Source organism: Salvelinus alpinus, chromosome 17, assembly GCF_045679555.1.
Source record: "Salvelinus alpinus chromosome 17, SLU_Salpinus.1, whole genome shotgun sequence".
Taxonomy (NCBI): Eukaryota; Metazoa; Chordata; class Actinopteri; order Salmoniformes; family Salmonidae; genus Salvelinus; species Salvelinus alpinus.
Window position 1 is genome coordinate 18462946 of NC_092102.1, and position 21693 is coordinate 18484638.

The 21693-nt window shown below is 43.3% G+C and overlaps 1 protein-coding gene across 3 annotated transcripts; it reads right to left on the bottom strand.

Moving 5' to 3' along the window:
• Positions 1-792: 792 nt before the first annotated feature.
• LOC139542367 (tyrosine-protein phosphatase non-receptor type 12-like) lies at positions 793-19444 on the bottom strand. Of its 3 annotated transcripts, none has more exons than XM_071347711.1 (24): positions 19139-19444; positions 17233-17341; positions 17036-17112; positions 16831-16926; positions 16699-16737; positions 15922-15993; positions 15483-15542; positions 15063-15205; positions 11710-11776; positions 11460-11537; positions 10966-11058; positions 10518-10645; positions 6085-6863; positions 5902-5988; positions 5475-5735; positions 5177-5317; positions 5019-5081; positions 4692-4837; positions 4022-4049; positions 3580-3642; positions 3245-3351; positions 2230-2260; positions 2036-2122; positions 793-1911 (listed from the first exon to the last, which is right to left on the bottom strand). In XM_071347711.1, exons 1-24 carry the CDS (start codon positions 19262-19264, stop codon positions 1850-1852), a joined length of 2943 nt encoding a protein of 980 aa, XP_071203812.1. In that variant the 5' UTR covers positions 19265-19444; the 3' UTR covers positions 793-1849. The 3 variants fall into 3 exon arrangements, with proteins under 3 accessions (XP_071203812.1, XP_071203811.1, XP_071203810.1); XM_071347710.1 differs by having other exon boundaries at positions 4971-5081; XM_071347709.1 differs by having other exon boundaries at positions 4968-5081.
• Between the last annotated feature and the right edge of the window lie 2249 nt (positions 19445-21693).

Consider the following 21693-nt stretch of genomic DNA (forward strand, 5'->3'; position numbering starts at 1 on the left):
TAACTGAAACTTCGATCCCTCTGGGGAGTTTATTCACTTTTTTCATGAGTTACCGAAGCAACTCGCTTTACCGGTCAAGATAGAGTACCATGGTATATATCATGTACACTGCCTAATTGGTTTTTAAAGGACATGTTTTCCCATCTCAAAAGGTTAAATAAATAAAAATATACATAGTAAGTGCCTATTAAGTGCAAAATAAAGGGACAGGGTTGACGATTTCATCTTAAGTCAACCATAAATCCTCTCCTGACAGGGGAAATGGAAACTTATTGTTTACAACAGGGAGTGGCAATTGAATGCAAGTTTCACCACATTTTAAAACATCCTAGCCTGTCTATCAATGGATTCAGGGTTGTTACCTGCTTTAAAAACAATGATTTGATTAGGACTTAAGTGGGTTAAAATCTCCCTGAAAGTGACACAGGGTTGATGGAGGGACATGTCAAAATGCTGAATTGTAGCACTTTAGTAAGTCTTTATTCATATAATAAAAAAAAAGATTTATTGAATTCACCATATTGTCTATATTGAAGGGCACTTATTTGAATATAACAGGATTGAACTAATTCTATATTGGTGCACAATTTCTACTTAAAATATTTAGTGGAACGACCCAGCTATGGTTTCTTTTGAGCTTTGTCATATTCTGCTGCGGTGTGGAGTGTGGCTGATGACCAAGACATGCTATGTGTAGTGTTAATACAAATAATTACTGTTGTTGATGTTTGTATTTTAATTCATGAGAGAGATTTCTTTTTTACGATGTTGTGTAACAAAAAGTCAAGACAGTTTTTTGGGTAAAAATAATAAGTTACATTTAATAGAATTATGATATTAAAAGTGTGATCAGTCATATAAATTGAGTTGAAAACACACAATGGAATGCATCAACTTTTCCTGTGTTTAAAAAAAATAAATAACTGTATGCCTGTATTATGTATGAAACAACTGAGTGGCATTACTTTTGTAAGCATTATAGAGAAGAAATCAGTGATCCTCATCAATGGGTAAATTTACAGCAATAGGTCTTGGCTTTGCTTTTAAATTATAGCCCGTATAGAAAACACATCCACACACAATGAACGTGATGTACGTACAGTGTCTGTCTTATCTCACACCTCCACGAAAAATATTACCGGTACAAATATATTTATCCTAAAAATAGTTGTCCCATCGTGGTGGGTAACATTCACACTGAACAGTGCAGGTGTAGATCTAGCTTTTGTCTGGATCAAAAGTAGACTACACAAACAAACAAAATCAAACAGCATGTAAAACTATCTGGATATAACATGTATCAAGTGTTAACAACAATTCAAAGTACCTTACAGTATTTGACTAGTCAAAAGTAGCCCTCTCTTAAACATATTTATCAACTCATCCATCCTTTGCCAACATGTGATTGCGTTTTTCGCAACCACAGTACAATCAATTTGTCATGAATAGCAGGTGGTTCTGTAAAAAAGCTCATCAGAGGTTGATCACCGGGCGGTAACAGCAGTTTGAGGAACCATGTTTGTGTCCTTCCAGAATGGATGCAGAGGGAGAATGCTACAGTACCGTATGTCATCCTCCATGTCATCATGGAATACTCTTCCTTCACACTGTGATAATTCCTCTGGGAACGGTTACTGGTCTCACTTGATAATGACACAGGAGTTGGCAAAACAGCACCAACAGGCCTGGGACCAGGCTAGCCGGTATCGACTAGCCACATGCAGGGTTCCAGCCCTGTGATCACAGGCCTGGGACCAGGCTAGCCGGTATCGACTAGCCACATGCAGGGTTCCAGCCCTGTGATCTCAGGACAGTGGCCAGACATGTCCAGCTTTGTTGACTGGCTGTCTTAAAACCACGTCTCGGGGTGAGTCCTCGGCCCTTTAGGCTTCACAAAACGACTCCCAAATCCTGGAGAGAGAACAGACTTTGTGAGACTGTTTGTGATTCTTTATGATACTTTGAGAGACTTTTGAATTAAAATGACTATTGATGGTTCATGAGAGTTGCATGGATCTCTTTTGAGAATGCTTACCAAATTTGAACACTGATGACGAGGCAGAGGCACCATTAGAAGGAGGTGATCCAGAGTGGGTTGTTGTTGGTGGGGGAGCTGTCTTTGCTGTGGGTGGGAAGAATGTGTTACTATTTTAGCTAGTAGAGGTATACTAGAGGTGGGGGGATGTATGTTCCAGGCAGCAGATCCATTTACAGAGATCTGTTACTTACGTTTCTGTCTGTGCTTGAAGAACTTCAGGCTCTGAAAAAGAAAAACCGAGACTGCTGGCTTTAGATGATAAGACATAGCTGGAGAGAGAGGTAAGTTAAGACAAATGGGGAAGTTGAGCCACCCATGTTTCTAGGAAACCATACACATAATTAAGTCTGTGAAGGAAGAAACCACATTGAAAAAGTGGCAAGCAAGTTATGTCCAAAAAACAGATTTTCACCAAGTCAAATTAATTTGGGTTAAATGTTTCATGATGCTTGTATCTAAACCAAAGGAGATCATTTAAATATTGTTCTATATATCAGTTGGGGTCTCTATAAGCTTCAATATGAGGTCTTAAAGCTAGCATGGAAGTGCATCATTTTATCTGTGTGGGCTAATATAGTAAAAGAAAATTGCCTTGAGGTAAGTTGAGCCAATGGCAAGTTACGGAAATGTAAGTGTTTTCTTCTTCTGCAGGGCATTATTGCTAGGATATGAGGTAACAACAAGGCCTGAAAATGTGAAGGCTTTCAAAAAAGTACAAAGTGTTTTAGTGTTAAGCCTAAAATGATTAAAAGACAAAAAAGTGATTGTGATTGTGTTGAAATGTGTTTGGGAAACAAAGATAGACATGGTTTTAAAAAGGTAGTGGTGTTTCATTCAGTACAGAATTTGTAGGAGGCTTAACTTACCATGTCTCTTGGCTCAACTTACCCTATACCCAACTTACCCTATACCCGAGGTAAGTTGTGCCAAGAGACCACTTTATGGACCAGCTATGTTTTAAAAACTGTCATTTTTACATGAATTCTGATTATTTCTAGGGTTACACGACATCCTGAAATATATGTACATATCTTTGTTTGAAATAATACTATATTTCCCTTGACAGAGATGAATGTAGAAAATGGCTCAATTAACCCCACTCTCCCCTCTCAAATAATAGCACAGTAAAGAAACACCAGATCCTCAATTTTTTAACCAATAGATCAAGTGTGTCAGTTACTGTAATTCTATGTACATAGCCATTACCTTTGTTCTAGACATGCTCTTCCCACTGTTCATGTCTGATTTGTTGTCAGTAGTCCCAGAGCCGGTTGAGATGCTGGTGACCACAGGCTGCTGATGCTCCATCTCAGCTAAGAAACAGTCATCACATGTTTCACAGTTAGGGAACCATTTTTTGAAAGTTAAATTCAATATCATCAAGAGTCATCACTATATGGGAATAGGGCGGATGGTTGGATTACTGTGATTTGAATACTCTTGATAAGGAGAGAGATCTGATTTACATGGGCCTGTGTGTAGTTGTCAGACAGAGTTGATAGTTGTAATTGGGGGTCTACGTTCTGTGCGTTGCAACTTACCACTTCCTCTTGTCGCCAAGGCCACAACGGCTGGAGCAACCAGATGAACAGTCGTCAGGTGCTCTGCACAGGAAACAGACACAATAATCAACATACATTTTGTCTCAAACATCAGATAGCTCAATACCACCCTACAGTGGCTTGAAAGACTACCTCCAATCTTTACACTGACATTATGGCTCGACAATGTGGCTCAATATGGCTTGACTTCTATTTTGGTAGGTGCAGCGCAGCTTCTGGATAAATGACTCTATTCAATGATCCCTATTGGGGCATTTTATTGTGTAAGGGAGTAGAGCCCAGAGCAACCATTTTAAGTAGACGGAAGTTGACTTAGTCTTTGTCAACTCCAAACAGACAGACTTGACCGATAGCAGAAGAAGGAAACCACACCAAAAAAGACAGATGGCTTTTCTCAGCCAATACTGTGAAAATAGCTTACCTTTCCGTGAACTCTTTGCCCGGACACTCTGAGTGAACAATTTACAGTGTTGTGTTAATGTACTAAAGTATAAACAACAACTGGAACATCTGAGTCATAGCATGAATCACAAGGAAGACAAAAAATGCTTAGTGATTTTTATATCTCATAAGGGCATTTATGAAAGATGAGGTAATCTATGGCACAAAGGGGTGGGTGGCAGCATCCTGTTCTAGATGTAACCATTAAATACACATGACTGTTAGAGTAAGAGACTGTAAGAGATTGTGAGTCGCTACTGTCAGGTAGTGTGACCAGAGCCATGTATTTAGAGAGTTGGGCCGTTGAGGTTTCTGCATTATGATGCATTTACATGACTACAACATTCTATGGCAGCCATGTTGGCTCCCCATTAACGTTCTATGGCAGCCATGTTGGCTCCCCATTAACGTTCTATGGCAGCCATGTTGGCTCCCCATTAACATTATATGGGGACTATTTCAATTCTGCTAAGTAACTGAATGTCTAGAATTAGACAAAAATTAGACAAAATTCTAAAAGTAAAAGGCCCAACTCTCTAAATATGGGTGAGACCATAGAAATATAATTACAAGAACCATCCCCATTGGAGTATAATTATTTCTATGAGGGTGTCTCTTTATAGCCTTGACAGCTACAGCATGTCTGCTACCTTGCTCCGATTCATGATTCCATCCAGGAATCTTTTGGGTTGGGAGTTCCCCGACCACTCTGAGGACGTACCGATCCTCTGCTGTGTGGTTGTGGTCTGGCTGCTCAGACTCTGCAGGCAGGGCGTGCTGTTTTGATCAAATGCAACTGGCCAAACAGTAGAACGTCAGATTAGTACACAGTAGATTCATTACGTCGATTGAGACAGTTTACACACAGAGTCGTTTACATGTTTAGGAATTTTGTCCGGAGGGTTAACATCGACAGCAGCACTCACATGATGATGATGATGATTGCGAAGGTGGTGGTGATGAAGAGATGTGCTCACCGTCCTGCATGACCACGATGAAGGATTCTGGGGTTCTCTCAGGTAGAGGGGGAGTCAGTCTCTCTGATCATTCACAAGAAAGCAAACAAGTCAGTGAGGACCCCTCATTATAGAAAAAGTTACATTGAAAGCATAAAATGGGTGTCACGTTTGCTTACCTGGAGGTGAGAGAGTAGGGACCAGAGGGTAGGGAGAGGGAGGGGGAGGAGGAAGGATTATAGATGTACAGGGAGCAGGAACCAAAGATACAACTAGGGGAGGAACTATAACCGGGGGTGATACTGTAACCGGGGGTGATACTGTAATGGGAAAAGGCCAGAGACATAGATTAAAATCACATGGCGTTTTGTGACTATCCCGGTAATATATATATATATATTTTTTTTTTAATGAACAATCAATAAAAAAATACCTATTTTATTATTCTGAGAAAAAATACATCTTTGACAAATGTACCTGAGAGTGTTGTCATTTTAACTTTTAAGCTCCTGCTCCTCGTCCAAGATCTCTTCTCCACCAGAGCTGGTGTGTCCCCTAAACGGCCACACCATTCCAAGGATGTTCCAATCCTGCTGTCCTTTGGCCTGTCCTGGACCATCTTCTCTACAGGGACTGAGAGGGGAGGGAAGACAGGAGTGCTCCTACCGGCATCGTTGGCCAACACAAAGGACTCTGGCGTTCTCTCTGGCAGTGGGGGGATAGGCGACGGGGGACTCCCTATGGGGGCAAATTAGGTTGAGAGGAAATGCATGTTCGAGTACTTATCAAGAAGAACTTATAAAGAGTATTATGAGTGCCTTTACAGGCCCTCCACTCACCATTCCCCCCCACTCACCATTCCTCCACTCACCGTTCCCCCCACTCACCGTTCCCCCACACTCACCATTCCCCCCCCTGAGGGCCTCAGCTTCAGCATTAGAAGGGAGGATGATTTCTAACATCTTAGGTTTAGAGATGTTATCCGAGCGCTCTGAGGGGCACAGGAAGATATTTTTTTTAGCCCTCCAAATAATTAGTTGGAATATGTTAATCCCACATTTTAAACAGGAAGCATGTCAAAATTCACCTGCACCAGCAGCCAGTACATATGATTCAGCAGTTCTCTCAGGTAATGGAGGTGGACTGTCTTCATCTGAAGAAACTGCACCTGGGGCAGCGCTGGTGGTGGTGAGGGCTGGCAGCTCCTTCAGCTGGCTGTTAAGGGTCAGACTGGGTCCGTTGAAACAGGGGTTCTCTGTCCACTGGCTCAGTGGAGCCTGCTCCTCCTCATCATCAGACCCTCTGGGATCCTTAGCAGCCAGGGGTGAGTCAGGCCCAAAGTAGGGGTCCTCCATGGTGAGACAGAGGGGGTTGGAGAATAAGTCCACAGGAAGCACTGGTATTACCAGTGTGGTGATCTCTCCATCCATCTCCACCTTCTCTTGCTCCATGGCTATCTGAGAGAACTCCTGAGGCCTGAGTGCCTGAGGGGGTATGATGGGGATATTGGGGCTGGGCTCTTGTCTCAGGTCCTGGCTGTTGGGCAGGTTAGCAGGCTGTGTGTGTAGGAAATAAGGTCTCTGGTAATTAGGCTGTGTCGGTGGCGGGTATGGTGGTCTCTGATTGACGGCCATGTTATTGGGCTGTTTCTTTCGGGGTTGTGGTTTCTGGTTCACAGTCTGTGTTGGTAGGGAGTATGGTCTCTGCTGTTCCCTCTGCCTGTCCCTAGCTCTCAGAGCATTGAGGATGGCTGAGGGGGAGCACTTAGCCGCGTCACACAGTGGGTCAACATGCACTTCTGGGGAAAAGAAGGCCACTGGTACAGCGTGATTGGATATCCCACCAGGCTCCTCGCTCTCTGTGTGCCTGGAACAAAATAGGAGTTATCCAGACATTTTATTGAAGTAAGGCCACTGGAGGCATTTTTCTCTATGCGTGAGAACCCTAATTGGCTATTGTGATATACACTATACAGTGCATTCAGAAAGTATTCAGACCCCTTAACTTTTTCCACATTTTGTTACATTACAGCCTTATTCTAAAATGGATTGTTTATTTTCTTCCTCACAATACCCACTAATGACAAATACCCAATACCCCTTCACCCCAGTCTGAGGTTCTGAGCATTCTGGAGCAGGTTTTCATCAAGGATCTCTCTGTACTTTGCTCCGTTCATTTTTCCTCGATCCTGACTAGTCTCCCAGTCACTGCTCCTGAAAAACATCCCCGCAGCATGATGCTGCCACCACCATGCTTCACCGTAGGGATGGTGCCAGTTTTCCTCCAGACGTGACGCTTGGCATTCAGGTCAAATAATTCATTCTTGGTTTCACCAGACCAGAGAATCTTGTTTCTCATGGTCTGAGAGTGCTTTAGGTGCCTTTTGGCAAACTCCAAGTGGGCTGTCATGTGCCTTTTAATGAGGAGAGGCTTCCGTCTGGCCACTCCACCATAAAGGCCTGATTGGTGGAGTTCTGCAGAGATGGTTGTCCTTCTGGAAGGTTCTCCCATCTCCACAGAGGAATTGTGGGGTTCTTGGTCACCTCCCTGACCAAGGCCCTTATCCCTGATTGCTCATTTTGGCCTTGTGGCCAGCTCTAGAAAGAGTCTTGGTGGTTCCAAACTTCTTCCATTTAAGAATGATGGAAGCCACTGTGGTCTTGGGGATTGTAAATGCTGCTGCCTTGACACAATCCTGTCTCAAAGCTCCACGGACAATTCCTTTCGACTTCATGGCTTGGTTTTTGCTCTGACATGCACTGTCAACTGTGGGACCTTATATAGACAGGTTTGTGCCTTTCAAAATCATGTACAATCAATTGAATTCACTACAGGTGGACTCCAATCAAGTTGTAGAAACATCTCAAGGATGATCAATGGAAACAAGATGCACCTGAGCTCAATATCGAGTCTCATAGCAAAGGATCTGAATACTTAGTTAAAGTTGGAAGTTTACATAAATCATTCTCTCTACTATTATACACATTTTTATTTCAGCTTTTATTTCTTTCATCACATTCCCAGTGGGTCAGAAATTTACATACACTCAATTAGTATATGGTAGCATTGCCTTTAAATTGTTTAACTTGGGTCAAACATTTTGGGTAACCTTCCACAAGCTTCTCACAATAAGTTGGGGGAATTTTGGCCCATTCTTCCTGACAGAGCTGGTGTAACTGAGTCAGGTTTGTAGGACCCCTTGCTCGCACACACTTTTTCAGTTCTGCCCACACATTTTCTATAGGATTGAGGTCAGGGCTATAGGATTAAGGTCACTCCAATACCTTGACTTTGTTGTCCTTAAGCCATTTTGCTACAACTTTGGAAGTATGCTTGGGTTCATTGTCCATTTGGAAGACCCATTTGTGACCAAGCTTTAACTTCCTGACTGATGTCTTGAGATGTTGCTTCAATACAACCACACAATTTCCTTCCTGATGATGCCATCTATTTTGTGAAGTGCACCAGTCCCTCCTGCAGCAAAGCACCCCCACAACATGATGCTGACACCCCTGTGCTTCACGGTTGGGATGGTGTTCTTCGGCTTGCAAGCCTCCCCCTTTTTCCTCCAAACATAACGATGGTCATTATGACCAAACAGTTCTATTTTTGTTTCATCAGACCAGAGGACATTTCTCCAAAAAGTATGATCTTTGTCCCCATGTGCAGTTGCAAACCGTAGTCTGGCTTTTTTATGGTGGTTTTGGAGCAAAGGATGCTTCTTCCTTGCTGAGCGGCCTTTCAGGTTATGTCGATATAGGACTGATTTTACTGTGGATATAGATACTTTTGTACCTGTTTCCTCCAGCATGTTCACAAGGTCCTTTGCTGTTGTTCTGGGATTGATTTGCACTTTTCGCGTGGTCCCATTGTGTTTATACTTGTGTACAATTGTTTGTACAGATGAACGTGGTACCTTCAGGAGTTTGGAAATTGTTCCCAAGGATGAACCAGACTTGTGGAGGTCTACAATTTGTTTTCTGAGGTCTTGGCTGATATATTTTGATTTTCCCATGATGTCAAGCAAAGAGGCACTGAGTTTGAAGGTAGGCCTTGAAATAAATCCACAGGTACACCTCCAATTGACTCAAATTATGTCAATTAGCCTATCAGAAGCTTCTAAAGCCATGACATAATTTTCTGGAATTTTACAAGCTGTTTAAAGGCACAGTCAACTTAGTGTATGTAAACTTCTGACCCACTGGAATTGTGATACAGTGAATTATAAGTGAAAAAATCTGTCTGTAAACAATTGTTAGAAAAATGACTTGTGTCATGCACAAAGTAGATGTCCTAACTTACTTGCCAAAACTATAGTTTGTTAACAAGAAATTTGTGGAGTGGTTGAAAAACGAGTTTTAACGACTCCAACCTAAGTGTATGTAAACTTCCCACTTCAACTGTATGTAAAGAAGGTATTTCAGTTTTTTTAGGTTCTAACAACCTGTTGTTGCTTTGTCATTATGGGGTATTTTGTGTAGATTGATGAAGAAATGTTTTATTTAATCCATTTTAGAATATTGCTGTAACTTAACAAAATGTGGAAAAAGTCAAGGGGTCTGAATATTTTCCTAATGCACTGTACATACAAAAGTATGTGGACACCCATTTCAAATTAGTGGATTTGTCTATTTCAGCCACACCCGTTGCTGACAGGTGTATGAAATCGAGCACACAGCTACGCAATCTCCATAGACTAACATTAGCAGTAGAATGGCCTTACTGAAGTGGGACTGTCATAGGATGCCACCTTTCCAACAAGTCAGTTTATCAAATCTCTGCCCAGGTAGAGCTGTTCCGGTCAACTGTAAGTGCCACTGACAGTACCACTGACAAATCTGGGTTTGGCGGATGCCAGGAGAATGCTACCTGTAAGGTTTGGTGGAGGAGGAATAATGGTCTGGGGCTATGCTATTTTTCCTGGTTTGGGCTAGGCCCCTTAGTTCCAGTAAAGGGAAATCTTAACGTTACATCATACAATGACATTCTAGACGATTCTGTGCTTCCATCTTTGTGGAAACAGTTTGAGGAAGGCCCTTTCCTGTTCCAGAATGACAATGCCCCTGTGCACAAAGCAAGGTCCATACAGAAATGGTTTGTCGAGATCGGTGTGGAAGAACTTGACTGGCCTGCACAGAGCCCTGACCTCAACCCCATCAAACACCTTTGAGATTAATTGGCATGCTGACTGCGAGCCAGGCCTAATCTCCCAACCTCACTAATGCTCATGGCTGAATTGAAGCAAGTCCCTGCAGCAATGTTCCAACATCTAGTGGAAAGCCTTCCAATAAGAGTGGAGGCTGTTATATGAGCAAAGGGGAGGACCAACTCCATATTAATGCCCATGATTTTGGAATGAGTTGTTCGTCGAGCAGGTTAGCACATACTTTTGGTCATGTAGTGTATTTTGATATAGAGATATGCTTCAAGGTTTACAAGGTTTCAAGGTAATGCACCATGAAAAAAACTTTAATTGTCAGATCTATGGTTGATGGGGGAAAAGTCTTTACTGTGCTGTACCTGTGCTCTGTCTGTGGTTCCATTTTAGGCTGGAGCTCAGGTTCTGGTTCCTGTTCAGCTTCAGACTCCTCACTGAGGTCAGAGAGCTCACTGTCACTGGCTGTAGGGGGTGAAGGGGCCACTGGCACCTAAACAGTTCAACAGAATTGCATGCTTAATCATTCCCCCTCTGAGAAAGTATTTACATAAAACACAGATCACTGGTCATAGTCTGTTTTGCTGTGTTCCTCTGCCTGTGGTTTAACTGTTGCTACCACGTGACTAAACAGCCAGCCTGGTTCCCCTAGCAAGAGTCTTTGAAGTAGACTACATAACAGACGAACTGCGCGGAATCCCGGATCTACAAATCACCTTTCATCCCAAATAACTGCTCATTAGGTGAACAAAATCAGTGGTCCTGCGCCTCGCCTTGCTCAAACTGATCCCTCAAACACGCTGTCTGTCTCACCTCCTCTGTACAGGAAGGGGGGACTGGGGCCATGGACTGCAGGTACTTCTCAAACAGGAACTTGATGGTTCTGTACAGTAGCTCGTACTGTTCCTGTAGTTAAACACAAAACCAGTTCTGTTAGTGTTCAAACGATCCCTTATCAGTTGCCACGGCAAGATATTATTGTGAAGCATTCCAACAAAATAGTCATGAGAGATTGCACATGGGGAGTTGCTAAAAACATTAGAGATTGCTAAAAATATGTGGCTCTACTTGTTACAGATTAAGGCTTTGAGTGGGTTGGCATCAGATAATGTTGAGCTACAGCCTTGTGATAATAGCTCAGATAGAGGCATGTCACACTGTTTTTATGTGCTGTATGTGATTATGCTAAAAAAGCACGATGAAGTGAAAACACACACTCGGTCTAAAAGAAGCCTGTCACAACGGATGTGTTGATGCATGTGGTTATACGTGAAAACCCTATGAAGAATACGAAGCGAGAACACTACCTTGGTCTGAACCACAGAAGGCCTCTGTGTTCTCATGTCTTTGACCAGGTCAAAGATGTTGAAGTCTTCTGTGAGCAGCTGGAAGTTAACACAAAGGCGTCGGTAACGATCAGTAAGGTGACACATACAGTTACAGAAACACTATCTTTCAGTACAGCACGACAGACACAGGAGTCTTTGGTCCTCTGCTCGCACTCTGGTTCGGAGGAGATAAGTACTGTACAGGGTAGGGCAGGTACTGTTATCTCACCTGTGTTTTCACCAGGTTCCAGGTATAGTCGATGGCACACAGTGCTCCTGTTCTTCCACAGCCAGCACTGCAGGGACAAACAGGAAGAAAACAAGGTTAACGTAAAATACAGTACATTAATTAAGAACCACAAACAAGTACAATATATATTCATTTTTGACAGTACAAACTCTGTTTAACCACATTCTTTTTTTATCTGTTTAACAGTTGTTTTTATTTTTTTTACACGTGTCAAGTGTTATAATTGTTTTCCTTTACTCCATACTGTATGGTGATAAAAAGCCTTGCTGAGCTATTAATGTGTAATAGCGCTTTAGCACCCCAACCTGCAGACAGCAGTGTATGTGGATGTACACAGTGTGAGCAGTCACTGCACTGCAGGCTGCTATTAACGCCCTGGCTGTCAACACTGTCAGCTCTGATCTGGCACATACATTCTGCTGCCTGTCCCTGCAGGCCTGGTCCTTCCTGCTCCTGGCCCACACAGCCTAACTGACAGATAGACCGTCAGACTCTACTCAACAGCTCAGCTACAGTTGAAGTCGTCAGTTTACATACACTTAGGTTGGAGTCATTAATACTCGTTTTTCAACCACTCCACAAATTTCTTGTTAACAAACTATAGTTTTGGCAAGTTGGTTAGGACATCTACTTTGTGCATGACACAAGTCATTTTCCCAACAATTGTTTACAGACAGATTATTTCACTTATAATTCACTGTATCACAATTCCAGTGGGTCAGAAGTTAACATACACTAAGTTGACTGTGCCTTTAAACAGCTTGGAAAATTCCAGAAAATGATGTCATGGCTTTAGAAGCTTCTGATAGGCTAATTGACATAATTTGAGTCAATTGGAGGTGTACCTGTGCATGTATTTCAAGGCCTACCTTCAAACTCAGTGCCTCTTTGCTTGACATCATGGGAAAATCTAAATAAATCAGCCAAGACCTCAGAAAACAAATTGTAGACCTCCACAAGTCTGGTTCATCCTTGGGAACAATTTCCAAACGCCTGAAGGTACCACATTCATCTGTACAAACAATTGTACGCAAGTATAAACACCATGGGACCACGCAGCCGTCATACCGCTCAGGAAGGAGACACATTCTGTCTCCTAGAGATGAATGTACTTTGGTGCGAAAAGTGCAAATCAATCCCAGAACAACAGCAAAGGACCTTGTGAAGATGCTGGAGGAAACAGGTACAAAAGTATCTATATCCACAGTAAAATGAGTCCTATATCGACATAACCTGAAAGGCCGCTCAGCAAGGAAGAAGCCACTGCTCCAAAACCGCCATAAAAAAGCCAGACTACGGTTTGCAACTGCACATGGGGACAAAGATCGTACTTTTTGGAGAAATGTCCTCTGGTCTGATGAAACAAAAATAGAACTGTTTGGCCATAATGACCATTGTTATGTTTGGAGGGAAAAAAGGGGAGGCTTGCAAGCCAAAGAACACCATCCCGACCGTGAAGCACGAGGGTGGCAGCATCATGTCAGCATCATGTTGTGGGGGTGCTTTGCTGCAGGAGGGACTGGTGCACTTCACAAAATAGATGGCATCCTCAGGAAGGAAATTGTGTGGTTGTATTGAAGCAACATCTCAAGACATCAGTCAGGAAGTTAAAGCTTGGTCACAAATGGGTCTTCCAAATGGACAATGACCCCAAGCATACTTCCAAAGTTGTGGCAAAATGGCTTAAGGACAACAAAGTCAAGGTATTGGAGTGGCCATCACAAAGCCCTGACCTCAATCCTATTGAACATTTGTGGGCAGAACTGAAAAAGCGTGTGCGAGCAAGGGGGCCTACAAACCTGACTCAGTTACCAACTTATTGTGGGAAGCTTGTGGAAGGCTATCCAAAATGTTTGACCCAAGTTAAACAATTTAAAGGCAATGCTACCAAATACAAATTGAGTGTATGTAAACTTCTGACCTTCTAGGAATGTGATGAAAGAAAGAAAAGCTTAAATCATTCTCGTTACTATTATTCTGACATTTCACATTCTTAAAATAAAGTGGTGATCCTAACTGACCTAAGACAGGGAATTTTTACTAGGATTAAATGTTAGGAATTGTGAAAAACTGACTTTAAATGTATTTTGCTAAGGTGTATGTAAACTTCCGACTTCAACTGTAGGTGATATGAGGGCAGCCCAGTCTCCCGTGGAGAGTGAACTGTTCCAAGGACAATGTGTGTAAGCAGATCTGTCATTTCACACGGTAATACTTTCCTATCCTCAATCCTGCCTGTGGGTTAACTGACTGAGTAGAGAGGAGAGCATGGGTCTATGGCACGGGCATGCCTGATGCCTATGACTGAACATTCCGTTCCTGGTGGTTCATCTATCTGTGATGCCTCCTGTAAACCACGCCTGGATGTCAGCCTGGTACACGGACACTTCTATTCACTGACTACTGAAGTGTAATGCCATCTGACTGGGGTAAATCATCTCTCGCAATTGGGCCTAATACGGGGTGCTAAAGAGTGTCTATCATAGTCTTATTATAGAGAACAGAGAGAGGGGATAACGTGTCTTGTGGAAAACTGCATTTGAGGATTTATCTGTTGAGTCTTCTTTCTGGAGTGTCATGCAACACTTGACTCAAGCCTATGACAAACACGTTGAGCAACTTTCAAAGAGGGGGCCTGTCGCCATCGATGGAATTTCCGTGTGTCACTGTGGTCATAGTATGGAAAAAAGCTCTGTTCTCTCTCTCTCGTGTCTTACTCACGAAAGTCAGTCAACAGAGTTATTAAAGGAGGACAGGGTTGAAAAATGCAAAATCACCACTAGGCCCTCAGATAAGCAACGGACTTACAATAGGTTACCTTTTCACTCTGCGTGGCTTAGCATGCAGTGCTAAGTACATTTGAGTTCATGTGTTAGCTGTAACCATGGCCAGAGACAGTAAGAGAAAAGGAAAATTTATACGAGTGTTTGTTGTAACACCCACTGTCGCCTGATGGCCATCCGCCCACAAACACTTCCTGTCTGTGTGTCTAAGAGAAGAGGGAGGTGCCTGAGCATAAAGGGGTCTACAACAGGAGGCCCACAAGAATGTGTTCCACCTACGGAACAATCACTATTTCATGAGAAAGGACCCCACAGCAACATAGATAGAGATATATGACTGCCTAGCATTAGATGCAAAGGGAACCTAACTTTCCGTGCTTTGAGATGGTTTATTGACTCTCCGTATCAGACAATGATTCATACACACACAGTACACAATTAACTTAAAGTATGGTGTGATTCAGTACTGATTCACACACGTGTGTGTGTGTGTGTGTGTGTGTGTGTGTGTGGGTGTGTGTGTGTGTGTGGGGGGGTTGGAGAGCTGACCTGCAGTGGATACAGATGGGTACATCCTCATGGGCCTGGTAAGCTCTCATCTCCTGCAGGAGCTCCAAGATGGGAGGGATGGTGTCTGGGACCCCGTGGTCCGGCCAGTTGATATAGTGCAGCTGTCTCAGGGTACGACTCCACTAAGGGACACAGTTCAATGTTAACACAGACAGAGAGACACACCAGGAGACCTGTGTACTCACACAGGGCTTCCTGTTTACCCCTACCTCATGTGATGTTAGTTTTGAGGGGATTTATTACTGACATGCTCGGCACCAAAGTATACTACAATTCCACCCACAAAATATTCCATCACAACTTTGCGTTTTTAAGCATTTATGTCCGCAAATTCTATCCATGATAGTTTCTAATTAAAGCTGCATCTCAGTTTATAGTAAGGGTATAAACAGTACTTACATTGCGGTAGGTCACTCTTAGGTTCCTGCTCACATAGTCTCCTTTACTCTCCTCTGAGTCCTGTACACAAACACACAGAGTTGGCAGTTCAGCATTATTTTCACACAGACAACCTGCAGACGTTAGTCTTTTTAACCTGAGAATGACATTAGTATACTACATGTACTTGACACATGAGTGATTATCAATGTTTAGGCATATTTCAGGCATGTTTGAGGAGAACCTCAGAAATGAGAATCCCATAGCAAAAATACTAAGCACATCAACATATTTTTTAAGTGCCTGTATCTGGATGTTCAAAGGTTGCATTCATCTACCATTCATGACTACTGATCACTGTAGTGTAGATAACCTAGTTATGGTTAAGAGGCCATTTGACCAACCAAATCAGGAAGTGGTCAGAGAGCGAGGAAGAGAGAGGAAGTAGCCTACTACTCACGCAGTAAATAGTAAACGGGTCACACACAAAAGGTTCCTCTTGTTTCTTTGGCCAGTAGCGCTCACACTTTTTCTACAAAAGAGTAACACAAACAGGCTTCAATGTGCATAAAGCCACAACACTGACCATTTTAATAACACATTATTTGACTATGAAATGCAGTGGTGTAAAGTACTTAAGTAAACATACTTTAAAGTACTAAAGTATTTTTTTGGTATCTGTACTTTACTTTACTGTTTATATCTTTGATAACTTTTACTTCACTACATTCCTAAAGAAAATAATGTACTTTTTACCCCATACAGTTTCCCTGACACCCAAATGTACTCATTACATTTTGAATGCTTAGCAGGACAGAAAATGAAAATGGTTAAATTCACACACTTATCAAGACAACATTCCTGATCATCCCTACTGCTTCTGATCTGGTTGACTCACTAAACACAAATGTTTAGTTTGTAAATTATGTCTGAGTATTGGAGTTTGCCCCAGGCTATCCGTAAATTAAAAAACACAAGAAAATTGTGCCGTTTGCTTAATGTAAGGATTTTTTTTATTATTCACACTTTTACTTTTGATACTTAAGTTTATTAAAACCAAATACTTTTACACTTTTACGCAAGTAGAATTTTACTGGGTGACTTTCACTTTTACTTGAGTCATTTTCTATTAAGGTATCTTTACTTTTACTCAAGTATGACAATTGGGTATTTTTTCCACCACTGAGTGTAATAATAGAGAAGTGTATAGTGTACATGAGCATAGAGAGTGACTTACCCTGCCCATCTCAAACTCCCTGCAAACCATCACTATGACCTGATAGAAGACAAGATCACCATAAGTCCATCAGTACACCAACCCCACCAGAGAAAGAGAGACAGGGGGAGAGACAGAGAGACAGAGTTGTACCTCTGTGTCGTACTCCCAGAGCATCCTCCAGAAGTCCAGCACGGTGTGGGGAAGAGGGCCCTGAGTGGCAATGTAGGCCCTGTCCCCTGACACTCCCTGGGGGTACGCAGAGCAAAGTGTCACACACTTGTCCACCTGGAACTCTGCTGCAAATACTCTTCTATTGTACAGTCTAGTATACCAGGACAAAGTCCCATCACCCTACCTTGATGAAGCTGGCATTGATGTAGTCGTTATCGTTCTTGGAGGTGGTAAGGGACAGCTTCACTCTGCTGTGGTCAACTGAGGGGAAATGAGGATGGTATTGTAATGAGATGTAGTAGTGAAAAGTTATAGTGAGTACTGCATAAATATACCACTTCAAACCATTGCATTAGACTGTAATGGTAAAAGCTGACTTACAGGGAACAATGTCCTTGTATCGGTTCTTCTTCACGTTCTCCTGCTTATCTGCTATCTTTGTGGGGTAGGTTTTGTCAGTGCGGTACTTGATGGACTGGCGTTTGAGCCTCTGCAACACAGGGAAGTGAGGCAAATATTAGAGAACACAACACGTATGTATGCATGTGAAGGAGGGAAGGGGTTATCTCAGTCTGGCTAACACTTCGATCTATGTGGCTAAATGTTAGGGTGTCTAATTACCTTGTTCCTCTGGGGAACTGGAAGTAAGTAGCCATACAAACAATGAGGTTGCAGTTGTCACAGTTCCCATGTCTGAGTCTAGTAACTGCCCACCGTGGTTTTTATTTACAGTTCTCTTCAGTGTTAATTAAGAGGAGAGACAGTTGAGCTGCAATAAGTTGTCACTCCTCCCCAGAGCTAAATTCAGTGTTATAGTCACACCCTGTACACTCTGTGGGTAACACTGGGACACCACTGCTACTGCCAAAGCTTTTTATCAGCTCTGGCATGGCTCAAACGTACAGACATTAGCTTACTGGAAACAGCCCTAGCCACAGACTAAGAGAGGACTTCCAGTCATCAGTGACTCCATTCCAATTAGTAGTGAATGAGTGACACTCCAAATAAAGCCCCAGAGTGTCCCTTCCTGGTCCTCTGTATTTCAAACACACACTGGTCTTTTTGTTCAGGCCCAGTTCTCACAGACAGCCCTAACACAAGGCTGATGCAGAGCAGGCCGGGAGCAGACATCTGCACCCTGCAGACCACAGAGCTCTTTTTGTTCCACAAGGAAGTGACGTGAGCTCTGTTCCCCCGGGTGGTCAGGACGGCAGGGGCATGACACAAGGGCGGCATGCGGAGAGAGAGGAGAGTGGGCCCAACACCCTCAGTCACAGAGGTGTCACTCCTCACCATGGCGATGGTCCACAGGTGATGCCATCCATGGGAACAAGACCATGGGGTGGCCCGAGGCGGAGTTGGTCACACTTTATCTGGATAGTCCAGATTTTCCATCTGTAGATGCACTGCAGATTGTCATACTATCAACAAACTATCTGTTGATAAGAAACTGCTTGCTAAGATTACGGTTAGGTTTAGAATAAGGGTAAGGGTTAGGGTTAGAGCTAGGGTTAGTAGTCAGTTGAAACGTCTACAGATGGACTATCCAAATAAAGTGTTACCGCAGTGTTTTAGTTGAAGTGCACTGGTCATTGATGTCATCGTGTATATGCTGCCTACTTACAGGCTTCTGTCAAAGCCGTTTGCATTTGTAGCGCAAGTGTCAGTCAGTCACTATGTGTGTGCGTGTCTGTGTGTGTGTCTCTGTGCATGTGTTCACGTATATGTGTATTTGTCTGCGTGTGTGTGTTTAAGCGTGTGTGTGTGTGCAGAGTGGGTGGTGGTGGGGGGGGGGCTCGTTCTACATCAATAACATTGCATTTGCCTGTAGATCTCCTTCCTTGTATGGGGGCCTTTAGAAACAGGCAGCAGTGCAGTAAGAGGAAGCTAATAAGCAGTTGTTGGGGATTGACTGACAACTCATACAGAAACAGCACAACATACAGTAAATAGTATGTCTCTCCTCTGAGCATGACGTTCTTTTGTACAATTCTTCTTGGGACATTGACAGAGTTCTGTTCAGTGGAATGAAACAGTTTGGCTTATCACAACAGCACTCTATGTCCACCCACACTCACATCAAAACAAATACACTCATACACACAGTGCTCTCTAAGCTTAGACAAACTGTAAACATTCAGCATCACAGCAGAGGTAAAGACCGCACCACTCCAACGCCAACAGAGTTAATCCACTTGTTGATAAAGTGAGACAGCTCGGAACCCGTCCCGTGTCTGCGAGAGGAGCCCCGCTGTAACAGAGTGATCAAATAAAGAGAAGAACTCACCAAGAACTCCCCGGTGAAGCCACTCTCCGCCTCCTCCACCTCAGCCTCCTTGTTCTCCACTTGAGCCAGGAAGCCCCTCAGTATCCAGGCTTGCTGCTCCATGGCTGGCCTGCTGGGGCTTGGCATGTGCTGCTGCTGCTGCCTGGCATGTCAGGACACACAGGGCCACGGGGCCATGGAGGGGGGGCCCGCTGTCTGGGGTCTGGGGGTGTCTCTGCTCCAAGCGGCCTGGGGTACTACCCTACAGCGGTTAGTATCACACTGAGGATGAGGAACTATGCTAAGGTACAAGGCACTTCTGTCAGAACTGTCTTCAGTTTCGAGGAAACAGCAGCAGCGAGTTAACAGGCTCTGTGGTCAGATTAAAAATATCACTGCGCCCCCTAGTCTCTCTCTCACTGGGTCCTAGAGCGAGCCCTGTTCAGGAAGCACCTCAGCACGGAGTGTGAGGGAAAGAGAGAGAGGCAGACATAGACACAGAGAGATAGAAACGAAGATAGACATAGATGTACTGACACATGTACGCACACACGTACACACATGCTTGAACAGCTGTTCCAGCCCAGCCCTAGAGTGTGCTGGAGGCGGTCCAGCCTGTTGAACCACATTCAGAACACACAGTTAAGAGGAAAGAGGGAGGGCCAGGAGGGAGGGGCGGGGCGGGGTGGAGGTCGGCTCAGATCATGTATGACGGGTAACTCCCTCCCTGTTTCTGTCTGGCATTCCCCTTCACAGTCTAGCTGGTCCACTGACCTTTAGGCACTGAGCACAGGGACAGCGCATCACCATTTAGGATTCAGAACTCCTGAAAGAGCACTCAATCCATTTTAATCTCATACAATACCATTGAACTATCAGGCAGAATTGTAGAGATGATATGGTGCTGGGATAAAGCTGTCTAAACAGTTCATATTGGGACTACTGCAAGAGAGAGAGAAAGAGCTGGCATCAAAGTTCCAGAACCAGTTGTACTCATGCTGGCAGTATCATGTCTTCTATTAAAAAAAGACCTTAGTACAATGACTTACTTATTACATTCACGTTCTCTCCTTTGAGATAGCCTTTGGTAGCAATTGTTAAAACATCTGCATCTTGCCTATTCTATTTTGGTGCTTGTGTGTAATCTATCACAGTAGGCTGTGAGAGGAGGTTGGCTCTTAATAATGGCTGATATGGAGTAAATGGAATGGTATCAAACTCATGGAAACCACTTGTTTGGCGTTTTTCATACCATTTCATGTATTCCGTTCCAGCAATTAAAATGAGCCCGAATTCCGCAATTAAGGTACCACCTACCGCCTGTGATCTCTATGTGTGTTGCCTCTAGATAGACAACTGACAGAAGAAGCTTAACTGCACAGCTGACACAGGTCATGTCTACTGTCGTGATTACACTACAGCATACCAAACATTAGGAACCCGATCGAACATCTCTGGAGAGACCTGAAAATAGCTGTGCAGCGACGCTCCCCATCCAACCTGACAGAGCTTGAGAGGATCTGCAGAGAAGAATGGGAGAAACTCACCAAATACAGGTGTGCCAAGCTTGTAGCGTCATACCCAAGAAGACTTGAAGCTGTAATCGCTGCCAAAGGTGCGTCAACAAAGTACTGAGTAAAGGGTCTGAAAACTTATGTAAATGTGATATTTCAGTTTTTATTTTTTTGAAATTTGCTAAAATGTCTAAAAACTTGATTTTGCTTTGTCATTATGGGGTATTGTGTGTAGATTGATGAGGAAAATTCTACTTAATCCATTTTAGAATAAGGCTCTAATGTAACAAAATGGCGAAAAAGTCAAGGGGTCTGAATACTTTTAGAAAGCCCTGGAAAAGAACTTTGAAAGTTTCTTCAAGGGCAGTCTCAAAAACCATCGAGCTCTATGATGAAACTGGTTCTCATGTGTAACGCCACAGGAAAGGAAGACCCAGAGTTACCTCTGTTGCAGAGGATAAGTTCATTAGAGTTACCAGCCCAAAAAATTGCAGCTGAAATAAATGGTTCTCAGAGTTCAAGTAACAGACACATCTCAACATCAACTATTTAGAGGAGACTGTGTGAATCAGGCCTTCATGGTCGAATTGCTGCACGAAACCACTACTAAAGGACACCAATAAGAAGAAGAGACTTGCTTGGGCCCAAAAATATTAGCAATGGACATTTGACCGGTTGAATTCTGTCTGATGAGTCCAAATTTGAGATTTTTGGTTCCAACAGCCTTGTCTATGTAAGACGCAAAGTAGGTGAACGGATGATCTCCGCATTTGTCGTTCCCGCCGTGAAGCATGGAGGAGGAGGTGTGATGGTGTGGGGTTGCTTTGCTGATGCCACTGTCTCTGATTTATTTAGAATTCAAGGCACACTTAACCAGCATGGCTACCACAGCATTCTGCAGCGATACGCCATCCCATCTGACTTGCGTTTAGTGGGAATATAATTAGTTGTTTAACAGGACAATGACCCAACACACCTCCAGGCTGTGTAAGGGCTATTTGACCAAGAAGCAGAGTGATGGAGTGCTGCATCAGATGACCTTGCCTCCACAATCACCCGACC

What these genes read in the sequence shown, in the direction of transcription:
- LOC139542367 (XM_071347709.1), bottom strand. Translation starts at nt 19,264, where the DNA reads ATGCCAAGCCCCAGCAGGCCAGCCATGGAGCAGCAAGCCTGGATACTG. An exon ending in ATACAAGGACATTGTTCCCT is followed by an intron (nt 17,113 to 17,232) that starts GTAAGTCAGCTT and finishes ATTTCCCCTCAG; the next exon opens with TTGACCACAGCAGAGTGAAG. An exon ending in TCTGGGAGTACGACACAGAG is followed by an intron (nt 16,738 to 16,830) that starts GTACAACTCTGT and finishes GTCTTCTATCAG; the next exon opens with GTCATAGTGATGGTTTGCAG.